Here is a 24,649-nt window from a genome sequence, read left to right as displayed (position 1 = left end):
CCTAGTCCCCTGCATTATCAAGGTTCGTAGAGACCCCTTGGGGTGCAGAGCACAGTCAGGGTGGGGAATGGCTAGCAGCATTAGAGGTTGCAGGGCTGGGGGCCTGGGGACCCCCGGTACTCTAGCCCCAGGAAATCCTGATTGCCTGCTTTACTCCTGGCTATCAGGACACCCACAGGAATGCTGGGATATGTTTGGGGAGAGCAGATTCTTCTGGCTGGCCCTTTGTTTTTCTGCATGACTACATCTGCAGCAAGGACGAACCAGGGTAAAAGTATGGAGAAGTACATTCTGAATGCATTCGGTCATTCAGTGAGCAGGTGTAAAGAGTAAACTCGAACAGAATTAGGCCAATTAAAACCTCTTCTTGAGGAGGAGTGGAATGACATCATGAACACATGTGAAGCTCCTCTTTGTCATCCTTTAGGGCCCACCTGAACAGAGCCCTCGGCCTAGCGCTTCAGATTAGAGCACTCTTTGCAGGGTGTTGAAAAGCAGCTGCTTCCTCCACTGCTAGTAGCTGGAAATAGAAACTTTTAAATTCCTGTCAGTTGTATTGGTACAGTAGCCAGTTTCACGGGGTAGCTAAAAAGAAGAGCAACAACTATACATAAGGCCTGGGTGGCTCAGTTGTTAAGCGTCTGCCTTCAGCTCAGGTCATGATCCCAGGGTCCTGGGATTGAGCCCCACATCGGGCTCCCTGCTCGGCGGGAAGCCTGCTTCTCCCTCTCCCACTCTCCCTGCTTGTGTTCCCTCTCTCGCTGCGTCTCTCTCTGTCAAATAAACAAAATCTTTAAAAATATATATGTATAACAAAGGAAGAAAAAAGAGACTTTTCATTAGTATTTTTTGATGTCAATTTATTATTTATCCCTTTGCCAATATTCAAACAGGCAGGCAGTCATAAAACGTTCAAAAAGATCCTCTAAAACAGCCAAGGCATCTGTTTTACCTCAGTTCCTTTTTAGAAACCTGGAAATCAGGAGCCCTGGCATTTATAAAAGAAGTCGCGTTAAAGATATCTGCCGTATCAAAAATATTGTTTGAGGGTCACTCCTTAGAAAGATTTTAGTTTAAATGGTATCTACAGCTTGGGCAGGCAGACGGTGGTTCTTGAGGGAAGATTCAATGTAAATCGGCAAAGAGCGGCTTCCAAATTTCTGACTCCTCAATTAGTATTATTCTGTTGGAACAAGGCGTTGACAAAGCCCACTGTTTGGTAATTAGCGTCCTGTCAAGTCTCTCTAATCAAGACCAGCATGCTGCACCTGGTCCTAGTTAGCAAACGTGTGTGGGCAGTTCTGATCTGACCCTCAGGGGCCCTGCCTGGCACAGAACTGCCTTCAGTGCATATGCCCCAGTCACCGGTTACCGAATAAGGAGGCCTCTGCAGCGACAGGTTCTGAGAGCTGTCCTCTAGTTCTAGTGACCTGCCACACCCTTTTAACTGCTTTGACAGAGGCACTTGCTCCTTCTCCCAAAAGAAGCTATCTCTTCCTGGGCCAGAAGACTCCTCTGAAATAAACTCATTGCCTTAAAAAAAAAAAAAGCCAAAGACCTTAACTGCCCTTTCGTCAGGAGAAGCTCTATGGAGGAGTGGCTAACTCTCCCTAGTCTGTCTTTCCTTCATTCCTCTGGGTGCTGCTGCCTTTCCAGGAACTGTCCCTGGTGTAGAGGTTGTGGTCCTTGATGTAGCTGATGACAGCGTCTGGGAGCAGGTACTTGACGCTGTGCCCCTGGCTCAGGGCCCGCCTGATGTACGTGGAGCTGAGCTCATTCTGCACGGGCTCCCTGACCAGGTGAATGTTGTGCTGGTAGCGGCGCAGGATGGGCGAGCCTGAGATGTATTCCTTTGGGTTGTGACCTGTCCGGCTCACACACACCACGCCAAACTTCTCCACTATCTCCTGGATGTGTGCATCTTTCCAGAGGTTGGGGGTCTGGAAGGTCTTCAGGACATCTGCCCCGCAGAGGAGCTTCAGCTCGGGCACAGCTGGAAAAACAAGGGTGGAGCCCAACAAGGTTACAGAAGGGCCATGGCCAGTAAAGATAACATCATATTACGTTTGAAAATTGCACAAGATGCTTTTCTTGGAATGTACTGGGAACTCAATGTGTGTTCATGACTGCAAAAGAAAAAGCATGTAAGTGAATCTGAAGCTACTCCAGGGACATACAGTGGTAAGTAATAATTTAATCAAGAAATCTTTTGTTTAATATTGGCAAAGTGCCAAGAAACACACAACAGCTTTGTTTGTTTGTTTCCAGTATTATACCAAAGTCTGTCTGCGGTGGCTGGACCCCATGGCAGAGTGGTCCAAAGGCGGCTGTGAACCCGTCTTCTGATAGAAGGTAAGGTTGTAAAATCCCTAGTACCAGCAAGCTGTGGGCCTCAGGCAAGTCACCGCCTTTCTCACAATCTATTTCAGCCCTAACACCTGGTTCTTCTATAAGTAAAATCTCAGCATAAAGGTTCTTTGGATAATCAACAGCTAGTGACCTTTTCATCTGTTTTCAACATAACATAGCTCTAGAACAACTGATCAGTGTGGATAATCCTTTGGCATTTGTTCTAACAGAATGATGGCTGTGATGATAAAAGGATGCCTAACGTTTACTGGGTGCTCAATGTGAGCACCATCGCTAAGCACTTTATGGGTTTAATCTCATTTGATCCTCAGAACAATTTCATGAGGTAGGTGTTACTGTTGTGCGGGGTCTCTGGAGCAGTCTGCGGAGAGGGATATCTGCCTAAGGTCACTGTCTAGGAGGAGGAGGCAGGATTCAAGCCAGCCAGCCAGCCAGCCAGCCACCAGGTGGGGCATTTGTAACTGCTGGGCTCTGCCGCCTCCTGCTGGCGGGGGATTGTATATTCATCAGAGCCCAGAAGCCCTTCCCGGATTTTCCTGGCACTCTTCAAGGTCCTGTCCCTTTGGAATGGGCTAATCTGGAAAGGAGAAAAAGCAAGTTCATGCTAGAAGCAGCCACTAGGATCTCCGGTCCTTCTGAAAGCCGAGTCTAGCTCCAGTAAATGGCAAAGGCTGTGTTCCTACAGCGCTGGCAGCTCTCAGTCACCTTGAAACCTCAGCTGGGAGGAGTTTCAGGGATACCAGCTGCTGGGGAAAGAGCTGATGTAAATGGTCAGTGGAGCCCGTTCCTCTTCTGTGGAAACTTGGAAGGAATCTGGACATGGATCGGAGAGAGGAGTTTATAAAGGAGCACCAGACCGGCTGTGGAATGGAAAGTGAGAAACTGGAGGGGTCATGGGGAGGTCTAAATTCAGCCTCAGTCGGGCACGGGCTGCTGTGGGTCTGATCCATCCTTCTCTGGGCCTCAGTTTCCCCATCCATGAAACAGTGGGCACTGGACTTGTTTACTGATTTTTGAAGCAGCAGAGAAAATTACAGACTTTTCAAACACTCTAGCAGCATAATATTGGTATAATGAAATGATATCCAGACATTGATGCATGTATTCATGAACTGTCCATGGTTAAGAACTAGGACTTTAAAGCCCGACACCTTAGATTCAAATCCTGGCTCTGCCAATTCAACAGCTGTGTGACCTCAACTTTAAAATGAGCATATTGAGAGTACTTCTCTCATAGGATTATTTTATAATTGAATGAGCTTATAAGTATAAAGTACTTAGATCAGTGCTCGGAACAGAGTGTGATAGGTGTTAACTACCATCCATCCATCCACCCACCCATCTACCCATCCACCTACCCACCTACTTATCCACTAACCCATTCATTGACACATCTATTCAACACTTAGGGAGTATTTTTAAAGTCAATAAAACTGCGTTTAAAAATTATTCAATAACATACTTTTCACTACTTTGGGCTGGTCCCATTGCTCACAACATATGTGGAGTTGGACTATTTTGCATCTGTAAGGTTCTACTCCAGTATCTTATTTATTCAACCATTGTAAGATAGCAAGAAACCAGCTTTTGACCTTTTAAACTAATGGATGATTTTTATGTGCTCTTCCTATGGGGGAGGTTAAACAATGGGCATTTAATTGTAGGGTCTCCTGAGGCCTGGAGCACACCCTCCTCCCAAAGAGCAGAAGATACCCCCTTCCTCTCTCAGTGGATTTTTGTGCGGGCAGTTTCCACACAATGGCTTCAATATTAGACACTGTTTGATTTATTAACAGTGACAGGAATATAATTCACCGTGAGCTCTTGCCTACAGGGGACAAGTGCTCACACCTTCCCATCCCCCAAATCAAAGGCATGTCTGTGGGGTAATGACTTCTGGCAACACATGCCTTAGCCTCCCACTCTGGGCAGTCCTCAGAGACCATTACATATCTCTTTCAGATCCATTCACATCACTGCTACAAACTCTTCACATTGGGTACTGACTGTCCAAGTCCAAGTACGTAAGTCTGAGGTGTTGAATAAAGGCTGCCGATTTGATTCGTCTTAACCACGATGTAGTGACATACATCAGATATCCGTGGGCATTTTGGGGGGCAGTGTGCTTTCTTGGAATAGCCACAGGCTTTAAAAGCAGAGATTTACATGGAAAGTGAGGGAAGTGCCACCGGGACCTTTTCCTTTGGATGTCCAGCTGCCCTAACTCTTTATATCAAGAACACCCAGCCCTGAGGTCAGTCAGCCCTGGGTTCCAGTTTCAGAGCTGCTGGAAGCCTGGGAGAGTTCTAGCAGCCAGGCTGGCTTCCTCTGTTATATAATGGGGATGACCTCCTGTGGAAGTTCTGGAAACTGAGTGACAGACTGAATGCAATGTGAATTTGTGGCCATGAAAACACACTCAGGAGTGTGAGACTTCTGGGTGAACAGGACACCAGAGCTGAAGCCAGGTATTAAAGGGCGGCGCCCAGATTAACCAGACAAGGCCACCGTGGAACAGATCAGTGCAAGATGTAATCGGTGTGTGGGGGGAGCGGCGGGGGGGGGGGGGTGCTTGCTCTGGTTGTGTGGAAAGGGAATCCTCGGAAGGCTGCTGAGCCGTGCTCAGCCTCATCAGTCAAGGACAGGGACCACCTGCACAAAAGACACACACTGTCGGGCTGTTAGAGGGCCAACCGAGGCATCATCCATCCCAAAGTGTCACACCCAAGCAGCCCAGAACTGGGCTGTCTGCATGACTGGGTCAGTCCAAGGAGGACCACAAATCACGGGAGTGATGGGCAAAGCAGGGCTCTGGCAGCCAGAACATGCTGAGCTCAGCCCGTAATCTGCAGTCCCAGGGAGACGAGTGAGCAACAAAATACACAGCACACAAAAAGGTCCTTTACAAATACGTCACTGTAACATACAAGCCACCTGGTCAGAAGCCAGATTTATGCTGAGGAAGAACTCCACTGTCTTCTTAATTGCTCTAGTGTTGTTATTTTTTTCTCCGATTACAAACGTGAAATCTGTGTCAATTATAAAATGTATGGAAAATACATATTTAAGGTAGAACACAATTCTGCTTTCTACAAAAACTCAATATTTTCATGTATTTTTTGTTTTCTATTTAGACATGCAAAAGATGTGCAAGTATATTTACATTTTTTTATATACTTGACATTATATACACAGGCTCATATCCTGATTTTCTTCTACTTACCTCATAAGCCTTTCTCCAAAAACCTTTTGTCTCAATTATTCATACTATGTATACAGAATAATTTACTTAAACATTCCCTTATACTTTAAACAGGGAGGTTGCTTTTATTTTCTGCTTAAAAACTGCTGTGATAAGCATCTTTCTACATAAATCTTTGTCCCAATTTCTAATTATTTCCACAGTCTGATTCCTAGAAGGGGAATATTTCAAGCAAAGGACATGAGCATTTTTAAAGCCCCTAATATATTTTGGTAAATTGAAAAGCCCACTTTTCATTCAACATAAACTCTCTATTTTAACAGCTACTTTAGGGGAGAACAAGATGAGCAGGACTCAGGGTCTGAGTAGCAAGAAAGGGGATAAAGAACAAACTCCCAACATTATAGGGCCAAGCAGAGTAGCCCCTAGAAAAATAAATTTGAAAAGAATGTGGGTGAGCTTTGGCCAAGGGAGGGGAAGAGCCCATCTCCGTGAAAGCAGCTGGGACCAGTTTCACAGGAACATGGGTCCAACTTGGGTCCTAACAGGACAGATAGGTTTTCAAAAGGGGAGTCGAAGGGAAGGGGGGTGGGGAGGGACATCCAGGCAAAGAGCTGAGGCAGGGATTCTGGAAGCAGGTGCAGAGAGGGGAAGTATGAGAGGCTGGAAGCCTGTGTGTGCCATCCCGCCCGCATCACTAGAGGCTCCCTGCCTGTCACTGGAAGCTCCAGCATTCCCCAGCAGCAAGGAATGCCCAGCACCTATGCTGTTTCCTGCCTTTGTGCCTTGCCCAAGCTGCCCCTCTGCCCAGAAATTGCCCCTAATCCCAGATAAGGTACTCTGATCCTATGAGCCTTGGTACTAGTGTCTCCTCCTCCAGGAAGCCTTCCTAATCCATGCCTGGACTCCCCACCATTCACAGCCTGTCTCTAGCCTTGGGGCGGGGGGGGGGGGGCAGGCTATCTTTGTTTTCCACCTGAGTCCAGAGCCCAGCCTGGGGAGGTGATCATCAGTGTCTCTTTAACTCTGTAGTAGTTGCTGAGCCAGAGATGCTCCAGAAAGAAGGCAGAGGCTGAGAATGAAGGCTGCCTGTGCTCATGACTGGGAGACGGGGGGAGAGAGGCAGACAGACCAGAGGAATACAGTGAACATTGTAAAGCTGATTATACAGGAGATGCTGTAACTCTTCCTTTCTTAGATTCCTACTCTAGTGCAGTTCCCCCAACTGGCTAGAAAGCAAATCCCAGCGTGCCTGTTAAATATCCAGATTCCCAGGCCCCATTCCCACTTAGAAGGTGTGGGGTGTGGCCTGGGAATTATTATACAGCTCACAGGTGATTCTGCCATGAGTGATCCTTTGACCAGCATTTGGGGACTGCTGCATGAAACCTTTAGGGCCTGGTGGCATTTTCGAGTTCTTTTAGAAGAGCGTCTATGTTCTGGGGGGGTGGGATACTGTGTTCTAGGGGGCACCAATATGTGTTGAAAAGGGTCCTATGATTAAAAAGTGGTAATGGCCACAAGCTAGTTCCCTTTCTTGGAGAGTCACAATGCACATGATCATAGTAAAGGCTCTGAAAAGTCCTGCAGGAAAGAAACCATTTTAGGTTGGTTTACCTGTGACATTCCTGAGCCCTTCTGATCTGGAACTGGTATCCCACCACCCACAGTTGGGAGACCGGCAGTAGGAAACCCCACAGATGGGCCTGCTGGATTTCAGCCTGGCGGGACCGGTGATTCTCAGACCATGTCACATCCTGCCTTTGCATCACCAGGGGCTCTGGTTTATTTGCATGAGGGGCCTATGCACTTGACCCCTAGTACCTGGGCTGCCATTAGAGAGGGAAGATACTTCGAAGCAACAACTTGTAAGATTCTACCAATCTTGGAGTTGACAACAGGGTAGAAACCCAGGGTTACAAATTGAAAGGACAGTCCATATGGACTGAAATTCCCCTAAAAAGAGGTTTTTGTTTGAGGGTCAGAGTGGCATATTCGTACTCAGAAAGGCTCAGGCTTTTAAAAGCACCCAGCATCACCCACCGGTTTATCCCTGTGTAGCCCTGACTGTAATCCCCGTCACAAGCACAAGTCACAAGAGTAGGTAAACCCCTTTGGAGCAGAAAATCCTAAATTAGCAACCCGATTTACAAGGGATGGTGGCGGATTGTTGAATTTGACCTTTCAACCTGGGAAGTGCCACCACCCCCAGGCAGGCCTCAGAATCCTTATCCGTGCTTGGGAGTGGGTCCCGTGAATCCTTGACCTCTCCCCCTCCCAGGGACAAGAGGGTCCGCACCCACCTGTGGGGGCCACGGAGCAAGCCCTGCCGTGGTCCTGGCCTTCCGTCTGGGGCAGAGATCTGAGCAGTTCACTGTGATGATGCCTGCATTGCAAACACACGGGCTCAGGGTGTGTCCGTCCCCCCAAAGCCACCCGGGGGTCTCAGTTTTCAACTCTCCACCTGCTTTTGTCCGTTTTAGGTAGGTAGCTTGTTCCACAAATGTTTGTGGGGGGCCTATACTATGTGCTGGGGGCTGGGATGGAAAGCGGATGTGATAGGGTCCTCTTGGCCATCCACTGCCTTCCGTGAGCCCGGGTGGGAGGGGTAAATGAGCATGGTTTTACTTTTTTAACATTGTCTTTTAATACCTCACTTAAAAAAAAGTTGAGTAGAGATTAAGGACATGGACTATGAGAATCAGACAGACCTGAGTTCAAAATAAAACCTTTCTTTTGTAAAGCCAGGATAATGCCTACCTTAGGTAAGTAAGTTACTACACAGGGCGTGGCCCACAGCTCACTAGTATTTCAGGACTCCACGGAGTGCGAACCAAGAGTCTAGGCTGAATCCTCGCTCCCCCACAGGCCAGCTGGGTGACCCTGGCGGGGGGGTGGGGGGCGGTCAACAGGTCTCTGTGCAGATGACTCAGCACCTGCGTCATGAGGAAGAGTGATCATGCGTGCCTCTCAGAGTGGTCACGAGGACTGAAGGAGCTATGTATGCAAAGTGCACTGAACAGTGGGCAGGACGGAGTAAGTCTCATTTGGTGTTAGCATTTCAGATCTGGTTAGACTTACACCATCTCCGCCTAGCTCCTTTAGCAATCAGTGTGCAAATCAAGACATACCTGATCCAACACAGGTAGTCCCGTCTTGTATCAGTGCAATCTTCCACCTTCCACCTACTGAATTGTACATCTACGAGGGCTGTGTTTGGGAGGAGGCAGTGCCTGGTAGGAAAAGCAGGTGCTTTGCAGCTAGACTCGGTGGGTTATGAGTTTAGGTTTTCTTGGCTGTATGACCTTGGAAGAGTCACTGACACTCTCAGAGCTTCACTGACCTCATCTGTTTATTGGTCATCGTGGAAGCTAATGCTTCCACTAACCTCCCTGCCGAGCATCACCAGACCAGCAAAGCGCTTCTACCCTGCCAAATGCTGTGGCCCAGTGCTGATTATCACTGGGCGAAGGCAGAGTGTAAAGGTTAAGCTTTAGAATTAGACTGCGTGGTTGGAATTCTGCTTCCAGCTAGTAGCTGTGGAATCCTGGTGGGCTCCTTAAGCAATCTGCCTCCAGTTTCCTCATCTGTAGAATGGGGGATGACGACTGCACCCACCCCTTAAGCGCTGAGGATTCATGGAAAGGCCTCGCACTGGCCCATCCACAGAAAGGGCCCAATCAACATTAACTCTTCTTCTGTGAACTGTGAGCTCATTTAATTCATCCTTATATGCTTAGCCCTCAGGAACTGCTTACCTTAAGTCAGCTGAATTCAGGAACAATGGAAGGAGTGGATGGATAAATACATTTAAAGTCTGGTCCAAAGTCCTTCCCGATGATCTCAGAGACTCAGTAGAGTCTTCTTAGGACCTAGCTGGACTCTGTGTTTCCATTATTGTCTGCTTTGGTTTTGGTAAGCTTCAAGTCTGAGGATTCGCTCCTGAGTTAGTCTGGAATCTCGCATCAGACTTAAGTAGGTGTTGAGTCTCACCTCTTATTTTCTAACTGTAGGACTCTGCGGATGTTACTGACCCTCTCAGAGCCTCCATTTCCCCATCTGTAAAATGGGACTAAACCCACCTACTTCTCAGAATTGCTGAGGTAACTAGATGTTACCTACCTAAAAAAGCCTGGCACAAACAGGTGATCAGTAAAGGTGGTGACTGTCATTTTATTTTACTTACCTTGAAGCTCCTACTTCAAGTTGACCCTACTTTGAATATTAGGTGGCTCTCTGAACTCTGATGTGTGAATAATTATTTTCCTCACTGACCTCCACTCGGCCTCTGTGGGGCAGTGGCCATGGCTTCCTCTTGTTGTCTGCCTGAGTGGCGCCCCAGTGTGCCTAGCCCTGGGCCTGAGGGCTGACCCTGGGAATGAGTTCTCTTGCCCTCCGCAGGCCCGCAAGTCTCCAGGGATGCCTGGTTAAAGGGTCACTGTGGCAGGTACAAAGCCCCACTGTGCCCCCCCCGCCCCCCCATAGATCACTGGTTTGAAAGGGACCATAAACATTTGTTTTGTGACTTTGATGAACTTAGCCTCTCCGAACCCGTTTCTTCATCTGTAAAAGGAGGACAGCCTAAGATCATGCTTGCAAAGGGATACGTGAGACGACAATAGTGATGGTGATGATGATGGACCCCATCAAATGGCATTGTGACTAATGACCTCCCCCCACAGCGTGGGGAGAAGGTGAGCAAAATAAGTTATCAAACGTCCTAAAAGCATGAAAGCTGGCCTAGATTAAAAAAAAAAAATTAAGAGTAAAAATAAGCAACCTCATAAGGAGAAAAAGAATCCTCAATGAACCCTACTGTGAATTTACTTCATAGTGACATTTGTCATAGTGACACTGTTGGTCTCTATCAGGAAGATATTAAATGGAGCAAAGGGTGGGGTGGATTACTCCCATGCTTCTAAAATCACCTAACTTTACGATTATCAGATTTTCAATCTTAAATGCTTTTGGCAATTTTAGGAAAACATTAGCGATCAAATTTTCTAATTTTTTCTAAATATTGAAAAAAATGGAATCCCTTATCCAGCAAAACTGTGTTGTCTATTTGTATCAGTGGATTTTCAACCTTGGCTGCACAAAATAAATCATTTGGAAACCTTTAAAAAAATACCCATGCCTAGACCCCACCCGCAAATCATAATCTCTGAGGGCAGGTGGCAGGGGTGGTGGGGGAGGGAAATGAGCATTTTAAAAAAGCCTCCCCTGTGATTCCTACAGCCAGGACCCACTGGTTTGGATGGATCTTGGTACTAATCATAAACCTGATTCACATACTTTGTGACTGAGGCTGTGGCCTCAGTCCTGGCCACGCATTAGAATCACCAGGAGGCTCTTAAAAATTCTGATGCCCCACTCCAGACCAACGACATCCCAGTCTCTGGGATGAGACTCAGGCTTCGGTACTTTTGAAAGCTCCCTAGATGATTCAGGGTGCAGCCAGGGATGAGAAGCACTGAACTTCTCACTGAACTCCTCAGAGAGGAAAAAAAGAAAGTGTTCAGTAAAATCTTAGCTCACACCTTCATCTTGCAACAGAAGCAGTGACAATATTATGTAGTTCTGTGGTCAGTTCCTTTTTATCCAGGAATGGCTTATCTGTTTTGAGGATAAATTATGGGCCAGTGTTAGGGATGCAGGGAAGGTAGCTAAGATTATGAAGCCCCTACCATAAACCAGGTATTTTGCTCACATCACCCCATTTAATTCAGGCAGTACCCCAGAGAAGTAGGTGGCATCATCCTCATTTTATTAGGTGAGGAATTGAGGCTCAGAGAGGCTAACTCACTTACACCAAGTCAATGAGCTAGTAAACTGGGCTACAAAATCTGGGCCCTAGGCCACACTGCCTCTCACAGGGTGGAGGAGGAAAGCATCTTTGTGACTACATGTTAAAGCTAAATGATTTGCTGGATTTGTGTGTCTTCCCCTCTGCTCTCCTTGATCGATGAGAGCTGGCTATATTGCTTGCTCTGAAGGGATGATCTAGGTGTAAATTTATTCTTTATGTTAAAAAAAAGTGCATGGATTCTAACAATCATTTCATATTTGCTGCTCTTAATTTGGCGAGAGGCTCTGAAGTAGCACTGAATTGCTGAATGCTTCTAGGTGGTTCCTTCCCAAGAAAAGGGCAAATAATCAGAGCCAAGATATGTAACTAAATGTTTACCTTTACTACGAGAAAAAGGTAAACAGTTTTCAACCAAGTGACTGTGAAGATGAGTAAAAAATGAAAACCTAAATCGATGTATGATGAACAGGCCTGCCAATTATTGGACCTTGTCCCTTGGGCTTCCTGTGCCCTGACAATCCTACTGCTTCCAAATAGATAAAAGACACAAGCCCACAGTTTGCAATCCCTTCAGTGGAGCGACTTAGTGACAGGCAGCCCCACCTCCCTGTCCCCTCTGACCTCCAGGCTGGGCGGGGCTTCCCGCTTCTCCAGCAAACTCCCAGGACACTTTCCCAGACACAAGTCAGTGACCCACTGCCCCAGCATGCAGGGCTCCCAGGGCTTTTAAAAAAAGCGCCAATTACTTCTGCTGGGTGCTAACAGCAGTTCCAAAAGAAAAAGATCCTGAGCAACTTTCTAGATGTATAGCCTTTATTTTTTTTTTCAATTTTACATAAAAGTTGAGATTTATAGAGCCCAGGATTTATACAGTTAGAAAAGATGGCTTATGATCTAGATGCAGTTTGCAACCTAGTCAATGACGACAATGATAGAGGGTCCCACTTAGTGAACGTCTTAGGAGTTCTGGGACAGGAAAGTTCTTTACATTTAAAAAGTCCTTATTAGGTTTTATTGTCCCCATTTTGCAAGTGAGAAATGTGTCTCAGAGAAGTAAGCGCCTAGTCTCACAGCTACTAGGTGGTTGCCCTGGCGCCCGAGGAGACAGCCCTCTGAAACAAGATGGGCATTTCCAGAATGTGCTTCCCGACGGGCAGTGGGTTGTGATTGTTTTCACTCAGGCCCTCTTTGAGAGTAGGTCTGTGGGTCTCTCTCCCTCTGAGAGGAAGCACTTCTGGGATTTGGGCTGAGAAAGACTGGCTGAAGCCCCACTTCATACCTGGTCCCTACTTTCACCTGCTGGGCTCTGCAGATGTGTCCCGTGACCCCTGGTCATCACACAAAAGCATGACCACTGTTACCTCAGCACCTTCACTGTCTCCATCCACTGCACCTGCTCACTCTCCCAGGGGTCCACCTGGACCCAGTCGGACGTCTGCAGGGCCAGCCGGGCCATGGCCACCCGGTGGTGGGCAGCCACGAGGTCTTGCTTCCTGTAGCCGTCATTGACAGGAGAGATGATACCCCCGATCACCTGGTACATTCCTAGGCAAGGGAGAGCAGTGGTGTGTGGTATGTGCCAGCGCTGAGTACCTGGCCGCCTGATTCCAGGCAGGTGCGAAACTCTCTGGGCCTCATCCTGAGTGGGATCAGACTCGGGCATTCTCTCCCGCTGGGCCAGCTCCCTCAGGCAAGGGTAAATGCTGCCCCAGGGGCCACGTGCTTCTCCAGTTGACCCCGAGTCATACTTCTGAACGGAGCAAGGCTGTGAGGATGTGGCCAGACAAGGTGCCCAGATAGCAGTGTGGACAGTTAGGGTCAGAATATGGTGGAGGCACATCATGACCTCCTCCTGCATAGGACTTAACAGAGGCACTATCCTCCTCTAACCATGTATGGGACAACAGTGACGTGCAGTTTCTTACGCCCAAATAGGGGGTCTTGTGAATCAAAGTTGAGGGGATGGGATGGAGCATGGACCAGGTAGGTGGGAGGTGGGAAGGAGATGGGAAGTGGTGGGTCTAGGAGGAATGGGAAGGCCTACTTTGGGAAAGATGTGGGTTGGGCTGGTAAGTGATGCGGTATGGCTCAGGGACTGGAGAATGGAACACTTTAAGTTCAGAGCTATAGTGACACTGTGGAAGCTACAGAGAAAAACACGTAAAGAGTCTGAACAGGATCCCAAAAGCCTTGGGTGGGGGCTCCAGCTCCATCACTCCCTAGTGCACCCTCAGCAATTACCAACCTATCTGGAAAAATAAAATATTTAGTCATTTGAACTTGAGTTTTCCTGTATGTGAAATGGGATCATACCTGCTTGGCAGGACCTTGTGCTAAGGAGAGCTATTAGGGAATCCTTATGTAGTGGGATGATATTTTATTTAGGATGTGATATATTTTTAAAAATTGTATTATAAATATAACATGCACATAAAAGAACCCAAAACACATATGGGTTGACAGAGTTATAAAGTATATCCTGCTTTCATCATCACCTAGCTTAAGATACAAGCACTTCGGGCACACCAGATGTTCCTACCACAAGCCTCACTCGGACTTTTATAATATTCTCTTTCCTTTATAGCTTTACCATGTATTTATGTAGCCTTAAAAAACATATTCATTTGCCTTCTGAAACTTTTATAAATGGAATCAGACTGAATATATTCTTTTGTTCAGCCTTTTTCACTTTACATAAATAAAATTCATGTAATCCAACCAGTTTTATTGCTGCATAACCTTCCATTGTAAGATTATATACTAAATAATTATCTCTTTTACTGTTGATGGACTTGGTTTGAGTCTGGTTTTGGACAATTACAAACTGCGCTGCTATGGACATCCTTCCACAAGTCTCCTGTGCACACACACGCCGGCATGCATTTCTTAGGACACACATCCAAGAGTGGACCTGCTGAGTCATAGGGCAGGTGTGTCTGCACCTTTACTAGATAATGCCGGACCGTTTTCCAAAGTGGTTGTAGCTATTTACTCTCCAACCAGCCGTGTAGGAGAATTTTATTTGCTCCACGCCATGCCACACGAGGTTATGATCAGGGTCTTCCCAATCTGAGAGATGTGTAATTATATCTCATTGTTGTTTTAAAGTTCATTTTCCTGCTTACTAGTGAGGCTGAACATTTTTCATATATATTATTAAGCATTCAGGCTTAAATTTTTTGTGAAGTGCCTGTTCAAATCTTTTGCCCATATTTTGTGTTGTCTGCTTTTTTATCATTGATTCGTAGAGTTCCTTACATATTCTACATGCTAGCCTTTTGCTGGTTGGTTATATGAGTCATAAATACCCTCTTATTTTATGGCTTGCCTTATTCTTTTTTTATGGAATCCTTTGAAAATGGAAAAAAAAAAAGGAAAACGAAAGTTCTTAATTTTAATGTAGTTGGGTTGGGTTGTTAGTTTTTTCCTTTAATGGCCAGTGCATTTTGTGTTATGAAGACATTTTCCTATATTATCTCATAAAAGGTTTATAGTTTTGTTTTTTCACATTTGGGTCTTTGTGCACGATGTGAATCCTATTAAGTTATTTTTCATTTGAATAGTCAATTATTCCAGCATTATCAGAAAGCCCCTGTCCACCCTGCTGCTATGCTCTGCCACCCATGTGTCGAACATCAAGTGTTCATCTGTTTAAGGGGCCTGCTTCTCTGCTGTTCTGTTCTTTGCCCTATTTGCCTGGCCCTGTGCAACATCACACTGTTTGGCTTAATATAGCTTTATTACACATCTTGGTATCTGGTTAAGCAAATCCTCCCATCTTCTTTAAGAGTGTCTTGGCAATTCTTGACTTTTTGTATTTTCCATATAAGTTTTAGAACGAGCTTGTCAGATTCCACAAATGAAACACCTCTCCTTGCCCCTGCCTCACCCCCAAAACACCTGCTGAAATTCGGATAGGAATTGAACTGAATTTGTAATTTAATTTAGGGAGAACTCACGTCTTTACAATTTTTAGCCTTCCAATCCACAAGCATGGTATATCTTTCCATTTGTTTAGATCTTCTTAAATATTCCTAAATAAAGTTTTACAGTTTTTCTTATAGAGAGCCTAAACATCTTTTCTAACTTATTCCCATTCCTCCTATAAATGGCATTTAAAAAATACTTTTTATTGTTTGTTGCTAATATATAGAGGTATGATTTAGGCATCCTGGATGCATATCTAGTAACCTTGCTAAACTCTCTTATTCTAGTATCTGTAGTCTTTTGAATTTTCTGTGTCCAAAACATACCATCTGAAAATACTGACAAATTTACTGTATTTTCAGTCCCTCTGCCTTTTGTTTGTTTTTCTCGTTGCACCACTGAAGACCTCTAGCATGATGCCGAATAGAGGTGGTGTTAGCGGGCCTCCTTGCCTTATTGCAACTATCAGAGGAAAAGCTTTTGAGTGTCACTATTATATACGATGTCTGCTGCAAGTTTTCTGTAGATATCCTTTTGCAGTTGTGGCAGAGACAATGCCATGTGTCCATTAAAACTCTTTTTTTCCCCCCTTTCTGGGCACACTGGTAGCTAATATATCTGTTCTTCTTGAAGTTAGGTTTATGTGATCTCACTGAGCTGTAGTCAACGGGATGTGGTGAAAGTGATGTACGGCCCATCTAGACTTGGCCATAAAGACTCTTGCTGACCCTCCTACTCTTCTATAGTGAGTCTGAAAGCTATAATTCAGGAAGCAAAGCCATGGGTGGGGCCTACTAGGATTCCTGAGACACAGCTGGGCAGGGAATTGCCCTGTGGCTCTTCAGGATCTACATGGGGATTTATCTGATGAGAGAGAAACGTTCTGTGATGTACTAAGCTCTTAAAATTGGGGGATTTGTTATGGTAGACTAACCTGGTCTATCCTGACAAATAGGTTACTTTAAGACACATTCCCGGCTATTCCCCATTTAAGAGCTTTTGTCATAAAGGAATTTTATCAAACGTTTTCTCTGCCAACTCTTGAAATGACGGTGTGATTTTTATGTGATTTTTGACTACTTGTGGGTCAAGGCCCCTGACGAATCATTTGTTGGGGGGCTTCCCCGCGCATCAGATAGATATGCCCTCCTCCAGAGAAGCTTCATGTTTCTGTTTCCCAGGTCCCTGGAGTTATTAAAAGTCATGGATGACCTTAAATGAAGTTGTTGACTTAAGCTTCTTGGACTAATTCAGGCAAAGGGCTGCAAATCTGAGCAAAGGCTGATGTGAGGCCATTTCTTCCTATTGGTATCTCATTTGCCTTTTTCTTCTTCAGCTTGCCTTAGTACCAAGCCTTGGACTTGTTTCTTTGTTGGCTTGTATGGCCACTGATTCAAAGCTTCGGTGAGCCGCACTGGCAAGTGCCCGCAGGGCCATCAGCGGCTCTGGTGTTCTAATAGCCTGCTTACTTACCACCCTGGTTACAGGTGTTTGTCTCTCAGCTGGTCTGAGACATCCCCACTTTTTGGCTTTAACAGTGAGATCTGAAAAATGTTCTACCTACCATTTATTTTTGTTTTTAGTGGGAGAGTTGATCCAAAGAAGGCAGCCTGACACCACCCCCCTCCCCAACATACACACACCTGCCCAGAAGCTGAGAGTTCTCTGATGCCTTTTTCCAGTCCTGGTAAACCTGGCTGCCTTGGGCCCCTCCTTCCCGGAGGTGGAGGCATCCACTGTACCAGGGGGATGACAGAACTAGCTGAGACTAAGGAAAGGACATTCATCTTTCAACTTCCAGAAACTGGTTCCTAAAACTCATTTCAGAGGAATACTGGTGAAGGTTAGAATCAGGGTTTGTTCAGAAAGATTTATCTAAGTTTTAAAAGTCACCCTAAAAAATACCAAGAATCAGAGTCTAGGGAGTGAGAGCACACAGTTTTACTAAAATCCACAGAGTAGTAAGGAGAGAATATGAAAATGGAAAGGAAAAGCCCCTTCTGGGAGCTGGGCTGGGGTGAGTGGAGGAATCAGCAGCAGGCATAAGGAGGACCCTGGTAGGAAAGTTTTGTGGTGACCAAGCATTTAGACCCAAATCGAGACCTGCTCCCTACACCCTCTTACCCTTTGGAGACAAAGCCTTGTGTTGTGTTGGGTGAGGGAGGGCATAGCTAAGAGGCTTAGTTAGTTTTGGGAACCGCAGAGCAGGCGGCTGGTGTTTTGCTTCCCACTTGGAGTTCTAGGAGGAGACCATCTTGCTCTGTGCCGGTAGAGCATCAGTGCAGTAGAAACGGCAGTGTGGCATGCACGGGCAGAGAGGCCTTCAGGAAACATCCCCTCCCCTGCCTTCAGCGGGGCATGGCAGACATCCATAGAAATCCCCAAGGCTCCATGAGAGGAGGAGTGAAAGATGCTGAGGATGAACAGTCAGCTGGGCTACTTTGGGGATGGGTTGGGGTGGTGGTCGGTAGGGGGTACAGGGTGTGCAGGGCAAAGCCAAGGACCGTGGTGGTGTTAGAACCAGGGAGAGCCCAGGCATGGGCCCAGACAGCAGTGGTGGTGCCTTAGCCAGGAGAGGCTGGGGGCACTTCGGTAGTGGAGGCAGAGAGGATAGAGGCCAGGGCCCAAGACCCAGGGCACGTCTCTCAGCTGGAGGGCATTCAGGGCCAGATGCCCCCTTTCAGATGCTAGGATAACAGACCACTTATGATTCTTAATTCACTTTTGGGGAAGTAGGCAGCAAAAGATTAACTTGATTACAAACTGACCTGTAACAGAATGAGTTTAAAATCAGAAGATAGTTACCTTGAAGTGGCAAATTTTTTCACCATTCATGGAAATGGTGGCCTAAGAGCAAGGTGAGTGTTATAGAAAGCAAAGTAAATTCTAGTTCTGTATATCTGAGTCCCATATTATGCACGGGATGTGATCCTTTTCTTTTCCACTTTAAAAAGGGAGGCTAACTTCTGTGGAGTGCCCACTTTCTTGGGCAATTGACATACATTTAACTTGCATATTAATCTCTGGAGGGACAGGGTGGGGCACCAGGCAGCCCTCCAGGCAGCTCTGCTGGGCACCCTGGAGGCTCAAGTGTCGCCTTTGATGGTTTGGCTCATCTTGACAGGGCAGGTGGTACAAGGAGAAATCAGTGCTTTGTTCTAGCACCCAGGAGAGGAGAGTCCATAAAAATAACAATTTGGGCTAAAACTCCTTCTTGCCCTCCAAATGGTCATGAGCTCAAGCCTCTTCCCTTTCCCACAATCCCTGTGTTACCCCTCACACGCCCCCCTTTCTCCCTAGGTAGATGCAGGTCCTTCTCCGATGGCCCCACTGCTGCCCAGACACACCTCCATTACAGCATTTATACAGTAAAGATCTGTTTGTCTTTCCCATGAGACTGATAGCTCTCGAAGGACATGAACCTGATTTTTAATTCTGAGTAACATGACCAGCACGTCTCTTAGTACAAGGCTCTACTGTCCTTGCTTTGGGGTTACCATAGCAATAGATGGCTGTGATTTTAACATAGTGGACAGAATTCCTTGTTTATTTCCACCCCTGTTCTAATAAAATGGCAATGAAGGAATAAAATACATACGCAATCACAAGGGCAAAAAGAGTGGGAAAGAGACAACAATGGATGGGAAAGGTCAACATAATTTTGGAAGCTGGAGAGCTGATGCACAACGGTTAACAAGCAGAGTCTGCAGGCAGCCAAGGAGGTAAGAGGCAAGGTGCCTTGCGTGGCAGAAGCATGGAGTGGGTCAGGAACAGGAGAACGGGGTGCCAGAGGGCCCGAACACAGGAGGACCAGTTCAGTTTGCCTAAGGAGCCCTGAGATCCAATCGCTGACCTATTTTCCCATCCTGGTTAGATGTCTGCTTTCTGCCAAGGTTGGACCAGAGAGACCCTTGCCTCCCAGATACAGGCACAGGGCGGAGGGGGGCAGAAATACCATCCTTACGACAGGAAGATAAAGTTCAGCTTCCAGAAGAGCAGTCCCACCCAGGAGAAGACACCTACAGATCCTCACATTTACGGGTCTTGGACCCAGAGCCTGATCATATGGCCACAACGCCCGTCAGCTTCACCCATATACTCAGAGCTTCCTACCAGCATTTAGGGCCTGATTTGCGAATATGAGCGGATAGTCTAAGAGACAAATATTAGAAAAGTGCTGACTATGAAAGAGAGACCCAAACCATCACCAGGAGGACAGGAACTTGGGAGGACACAAAGGCAATCGATGCAGAGAGCAAAAGGAAATTTCAAAAAAGTCCAAATAGTATTGTCAAGAGGATAAGAGAGGATAGGTCATCCATAAGTGGGATGCTCTCAAAGGGGCAGTCAGAAAACGGGAAGAAACTTTTAGAAATTGAAAAATATCCACTCATTCAACAATAGTCACCCACTGCCCGTTCCATGTCGGGCACTGTGCTAGGTGCTGGGGACATACAGGGCGACGAAGCAGGCCAATTCCTGTCCTTGTGGAACATTCTGGTGGGTGACGGCGGCAATAAAGTCAGTGGAAGAATTGGAAGATGACTTTGAGGAAATTATACGCCAATAAGATGCAATTAGAGGACTGACCCTGGAAGTCCAACATCTAGGTAACAGAACTCTCCGGAAGAGAACAGAGGGAGGAAAACATCAAAGAAATAATATATTTTCCCAGACTAGAAGGGCATAAGTTTTCAGCACTGAATACACTCTGAGTGCTCAGCACTTTGAAGGAAAGAAAGTGCACACACTGGCAGACCATCAGAAAACTTCAGACCATCAGATTTAATGAGAAGATTCCAAAAATTTCCAGAGAGAGAACCAGAGGTCAAACACAGGACTGGGATGCAGGACAGACCTGGGTTTCTCAACAGCAATTCTGGGATCCAGAAGGCAGCGGGGCAAAGCCTTCAAAATGTGAAAGGAAAATTCTTTCCAACCTCAAATTCTCTATTCAGCCAAACAACCAAACAGTTAGAACAGGGGTCAGCAAGCTTTTTCTATTAAGGGACAGGTAGCAAAGAGTTTAGGCTTTGTGAGTCATGTACAGTCTTTGTCTCATATTCCTTTTTTTTTTTTAAACAACCCTTTTAAAATGTAAAAAAAGAAAAAAAAAAAAAAAGCCCTACTGTTAGCTCACAGAAAGAAGGAAAACAGACTATGGGCCAGAGTTGGCCCATGGGCCGTGGTTTACTGACCTCTGAAATGGAGCGTGGAGTAAAGCTGTGTTCATATATGCAAGGTCTCAAAAATTTATCTCCCATAGATCCTTTCTCAGAAAGATGCAGCAGGATGTGCTCCCCTAAAACAGGAGTAGACCAAGAAAAGCCGAAGGCCCAGGATCCAAGAAATCCAAGATCCTGCCACACCAGGAAGCAGGCAAAGGGAATCCCCAGGGAAACAGTGAAGGGAAATCTCAGATGAAAGCGCTGCAGTGGCACAGAGAGCTTGCCGTCCAGAAGGAGCCGGAGGACCCCGGCAAGGGTACGAGCAGAATCAAAATGGGACAGATTACATGATGAGTCTAGGTATACTAAGACGAGTTTTGAAATCTTTTGGAAAATTTGGGACTGAATTAGTGATAGGTCTAAGGAACATAAGGAAACAAATAAATGAAGTAATTATTACCCCCAGGAAGAACCGAAGTTCGTACAGGATGCAATGCAATCATAGTGTACCACGTGGCTTAGTTAATGACATTTACACAGACATAAATGTAAACAATATTACTTCAGCCCAGAGTCGTGAGCCAATCAATTTGGGAGCATGTGGTGGAGGTGAAGTGTGAGGGTAGGGGTGTGAGAGAGCTAAATCTTCCTTTTTCGTAATTGGAAGCCAACAGATAATATCTAAATCTGAAAAATCAAGAAACACAGTATAAGCTTATTATATAAAAATAGAGACAAATACTAGAGAAAACGGCTGAAAAAGTCAAACACCAACTGCTCTAGGAACCGGTATCAGGGGTAGGGAGTTACCATAAGCCTTATAGCAACTTAACTTCTATCGTATATATATTTGTAAATACAGAAAATTAGTTTAAAATGAACGCACTTTGTAGAAACATTTCAGTATACTGGAAAGTATAAAGAATCAAAAATCAACAAAACATATCCAAGAAGTTAATATTGTTTATATTTTGGTTAATTGCCTTTTTCTTCTGTGTTTTTCTTCATATAATGTAAATTCAATTTTTGTATCTTCTTTATTTAGACTCTATCATTAGCATTCTTCTTGGCCATGAGCACTCCTTTTTTTTTTTTTAAAGATTTTATTTATTTATTTGAGAGAGAGAGAATGAGAGATAGAGAGCACGAGAGGGAAGAGGGTCAGAGGGAGAAGCAGACTCCCTGCTGAGCAGGGAGCCCGATGTGGGACTCGATCCCGGGACTCCAGGATCATGACCTGAGCCGAAGGCAGTCACTTAACCAACTGAGCCACCCAGGTGCCCCAGCCATGAGCACTCCCGAAAACACCATTTTTAATGGCTGTATAATGAGATCATATATATATATATATATATATATATATATATATATATATATATATATATAATGTGCTTGAATCAATATATTGTGACCATCTTTGTAGATCTTAGTTGCAATTTTTAGATACACTTTTAAGATAAATTACTAGAAAGGAAAATTACTAGCTTGAACATTTTGGGGGCTTTTGCTACATCTTGCTAAACTGCTTTTCAGAAATTGTGACCAAGGGGAGAGGGCCACCCACATGGAATGAGAGAACCCACCTCACCCCATACTGGCTAGTGCTGGGATTACTCAATTCAAAAACATCTTTGCCAATCTGCAGGAACTTTTTGTGGTTTAAAATTTGCCTTTAGGATGATTTGTGTGATTTTTATGACTTATTAGACATTTGTGCTTCTCTGGCTGTGAACCACCTCTTGTTCATAGTCATTGTTCCTTTGTCTTTTTATGTGTATGAACTCTTTTTAACAAGTGTATGAAACGTTGCCCTGGTGGGTCTGCTGGCACCGCAGAGAGGATTCTCCTCCACATCCTGGACCTCTTCCCCAACTCCAGGCATTCGGTCTGGGTCTTCAGTCAACTAAGACTCCCCACATCCTTGTGAAGTAAAGCCTCAGTGGGTCCTCTCCAGGATGCTTCCATCATTTCTCTGACTGAGTACTGTGCCTCTGCCCCCCTTGCTTGCATCAGTTCCTTATCTCCTCTTATGATTTTCGGATCCTTATCTTTTTCTTGAGTTCTGGAAGAATCCCTCGGACTGGTGTTCTCATTCTCTATTTGGTTGCCAGAAATTGCCTCCCTGCTGCTTCGGCTCCACTGAGCGCTAACTGGCCAAAAATGTTTTTCATCCCAAATGCCCTTCACTGTCCTCAGACTGCTGCTTCTCCTGACAGGCTGCTCTTCTGCTATGCTTGCATTTTGCTCGTGAAGCTCACGGAGAACCAGAAATTCAGTAATTTTATCTTCCTAAGTAGAGGGTGTCCCCTTGGCCAGAATCTATAGGCTGGGACCATCTTTCAAAGGGCAGTTCCTTTTCATATGACCTATTCCTTTTCACTGACTGGTTTGCTGCCTCTGGAAAGGTCTATCTGTCCCATATGGGCTGCTGGGCAGCCCTGTCAGAGTCTGGGTAGGTTCCTGCTTCATTATTTTATTCACAGCAAAAGGATAAAGGCAACATTTAGGTTTACTGTGATTTTTCTTTGCATCTCAGAAATGCACTTGCTTGTGTAGTGCAAGGAGGGTACTAGAGGTCAAAGAAAACAGTGGTGGGGAATTCCCCCCCTTCTAAGGTTTATCTTTAGTATTTTTGTTTGTTTGTTTGATTTATCTGAGAGGGAGAGAGAAAGAGCTAACAAGAGTGCAAGAGCAGGGGGAGGGAGAAGCACACTCTCCACTGAGCAGGAAGCCCGAGGCGGGGCTCGATCCCAGGACGCTGGGATCATGACCTGAGCCAAAGGCAGACGCTTAATTGACTGAACCACCCAGGCGCTCCTATCTTTAGTATTTTAAGAATACTAAATATATAAGGCAGGCAATCAAAGTGACTTTTTTCTTTAAGTACTTAAGGGAAAAAAAATACTTACAAAGGGACTGTCCCATTTCCTTTTTTAAATACTGTGTCTCCCCCACCACTGATTTTGTGTTTTACTCTTACTGTATATTATCTTTTTACATAGACTTTGTGTTCCATTGTGCTGTCTAGAGTCAGCATCACACTCTGTAATCACTTTTGAAAAAATTGTATTTTAATGTCTCATGGAGCTTTCTGAGCACTTGGTTAGTCTTCCAGGTGAACCTTGGATATTTTTTTTCAAGTTAAATAAAGAAAAATAGCCATGGGTATTTTCACTGGAAAGCCCATCAATAACTGACCGTTCCCTTGAGGAGCTGCTCATATTTGCATTTAGTGAAGTCTCTCCGCAGAGGGGCAGAACCGCTCCCTCAGTGTCCTTCACGTTTCTAGTTCAGGTTAGTCCTGGGGACACATGTCCTTGGCAGTTTCCCTGGTAGATGATTTTTTTTCCTCAAATTTTATATAAGATACAGGTTATATGTATTTTTATATGTTTTATATAATATAAAGAGCTCATGACATTGTATTACAACTGTTATGTAGAAAAATCTGTACTTTGGTTTGTTTATTTTTAATCTGGACTACCTTACTGAATGTATTCGTTCTGCTAGGTTTTCACATGCTTCCCCTGGATTTTCTAGGGATACAGGAATACCACCTGCAAATAATGACAACTGAGTCTCCTATCTATAAGCCTATTTCTTATTTTTGACTGATGCCATTAGCAAGTAATGGTGGTGAGAAGGCATTCTTTTCTATTTCCTTGCTTCTGTGGGAATGCTTCTGAAGTGTTATGCCATTATATGTCATGCTAGATAAGTATCCTTATAGTTCTAATTTACCAAGAGCTTAAAAAAAAAAATCCCTAAGTAGGTGTTGGATTTTACTGAATAACTTTTAAGTATGTATTGAGATGATGATTTAGGTTCCATAAAAATATATTGTCTTAGTAATGCGTTATATTAATAGATATCTTCATGGTATATTGTCCTTGAATACCTGGGATAAATGCTACCTGGTCACGTTGAATTATTCTTTTATTAGCAATCTGGTAACCTACTACTTTATATGGGTATTTTGCATCCCAGATTGTACCGTTAAACACCAGCTGTAATGCCACAATATCCTTACCCAGTTTTCTTTGTTCTAGAAAACGGCTATGGTAGATTGAATTATTGGTCCTAACTCCTCATCTGTCATTATAGTTATTACCCACACCCCTGCCACAGCCTCACAAAGGCAGGATGGACTTCCCCAGCCCTTGACTCTGGGCT

General features: G+C 45.2%; 1 protein-coding gene across 3 annotated transcripts in view; it reads right to left on the bottom strand.

Annotated features, from left to right (window-relative positions):
* Window positions 1-835: 835 nt before the first annotated feature.
* The window catches only part of NMNAT3 (nicotinamide nucleotide adenylyltransferase 3), a 121,063-nt gene continuing 97,249 nt past the window's right edge, over window positions 836-24,649 (bottom strand). For all 3 annotated transcript variants that reach the window (XM_028099236.2, XM_028099235.2, XM_028099237.2), the window contains 3 exons: window positions 12,743-12,926; window positions 7,876-7,958; window positions 836-1,993 (listed from right to left, as the gene is read on the bottom strand). In XM_028099236.2, coding sequence (XP_027955037.2) covers window positions 1,611-1,993; window positions 7,876-7,958; window positions 12,743-12,926 — 650 coding nt within the window. In that variant the 3' untranslated portion in view covers window positions 836-1,610. The remainder of the gene's footprint in view (window positions 1,994-7,875; window positions 7,959-12,742; window positions 12,927-24,649) is intronic.

Source organism: Eumetopias jubatus, unplaced genomic scaffold (assembly GCF_037043125.1).
Source record: "Eumetopias jubatus isolate StellerSeaLion01/CBP00866 unplaced genomic scaffold, mEumJub1_p1.0 scaffold_1, whole genome shotgun sequence".
In the NCBI taxonomy this organism is placed as follows: domain Eukaryota; kingdom Metazoa; phylum Chordata; class Mammalia; order Carnivora; family Otariidae; genus Eumetopias; species Eumetopias jubatus.
The sequence above is the reverse complement of the archived record's forward strand: the minus strand, read 5'-3'. Positions and strand labels throughout refer to the sequence as shown.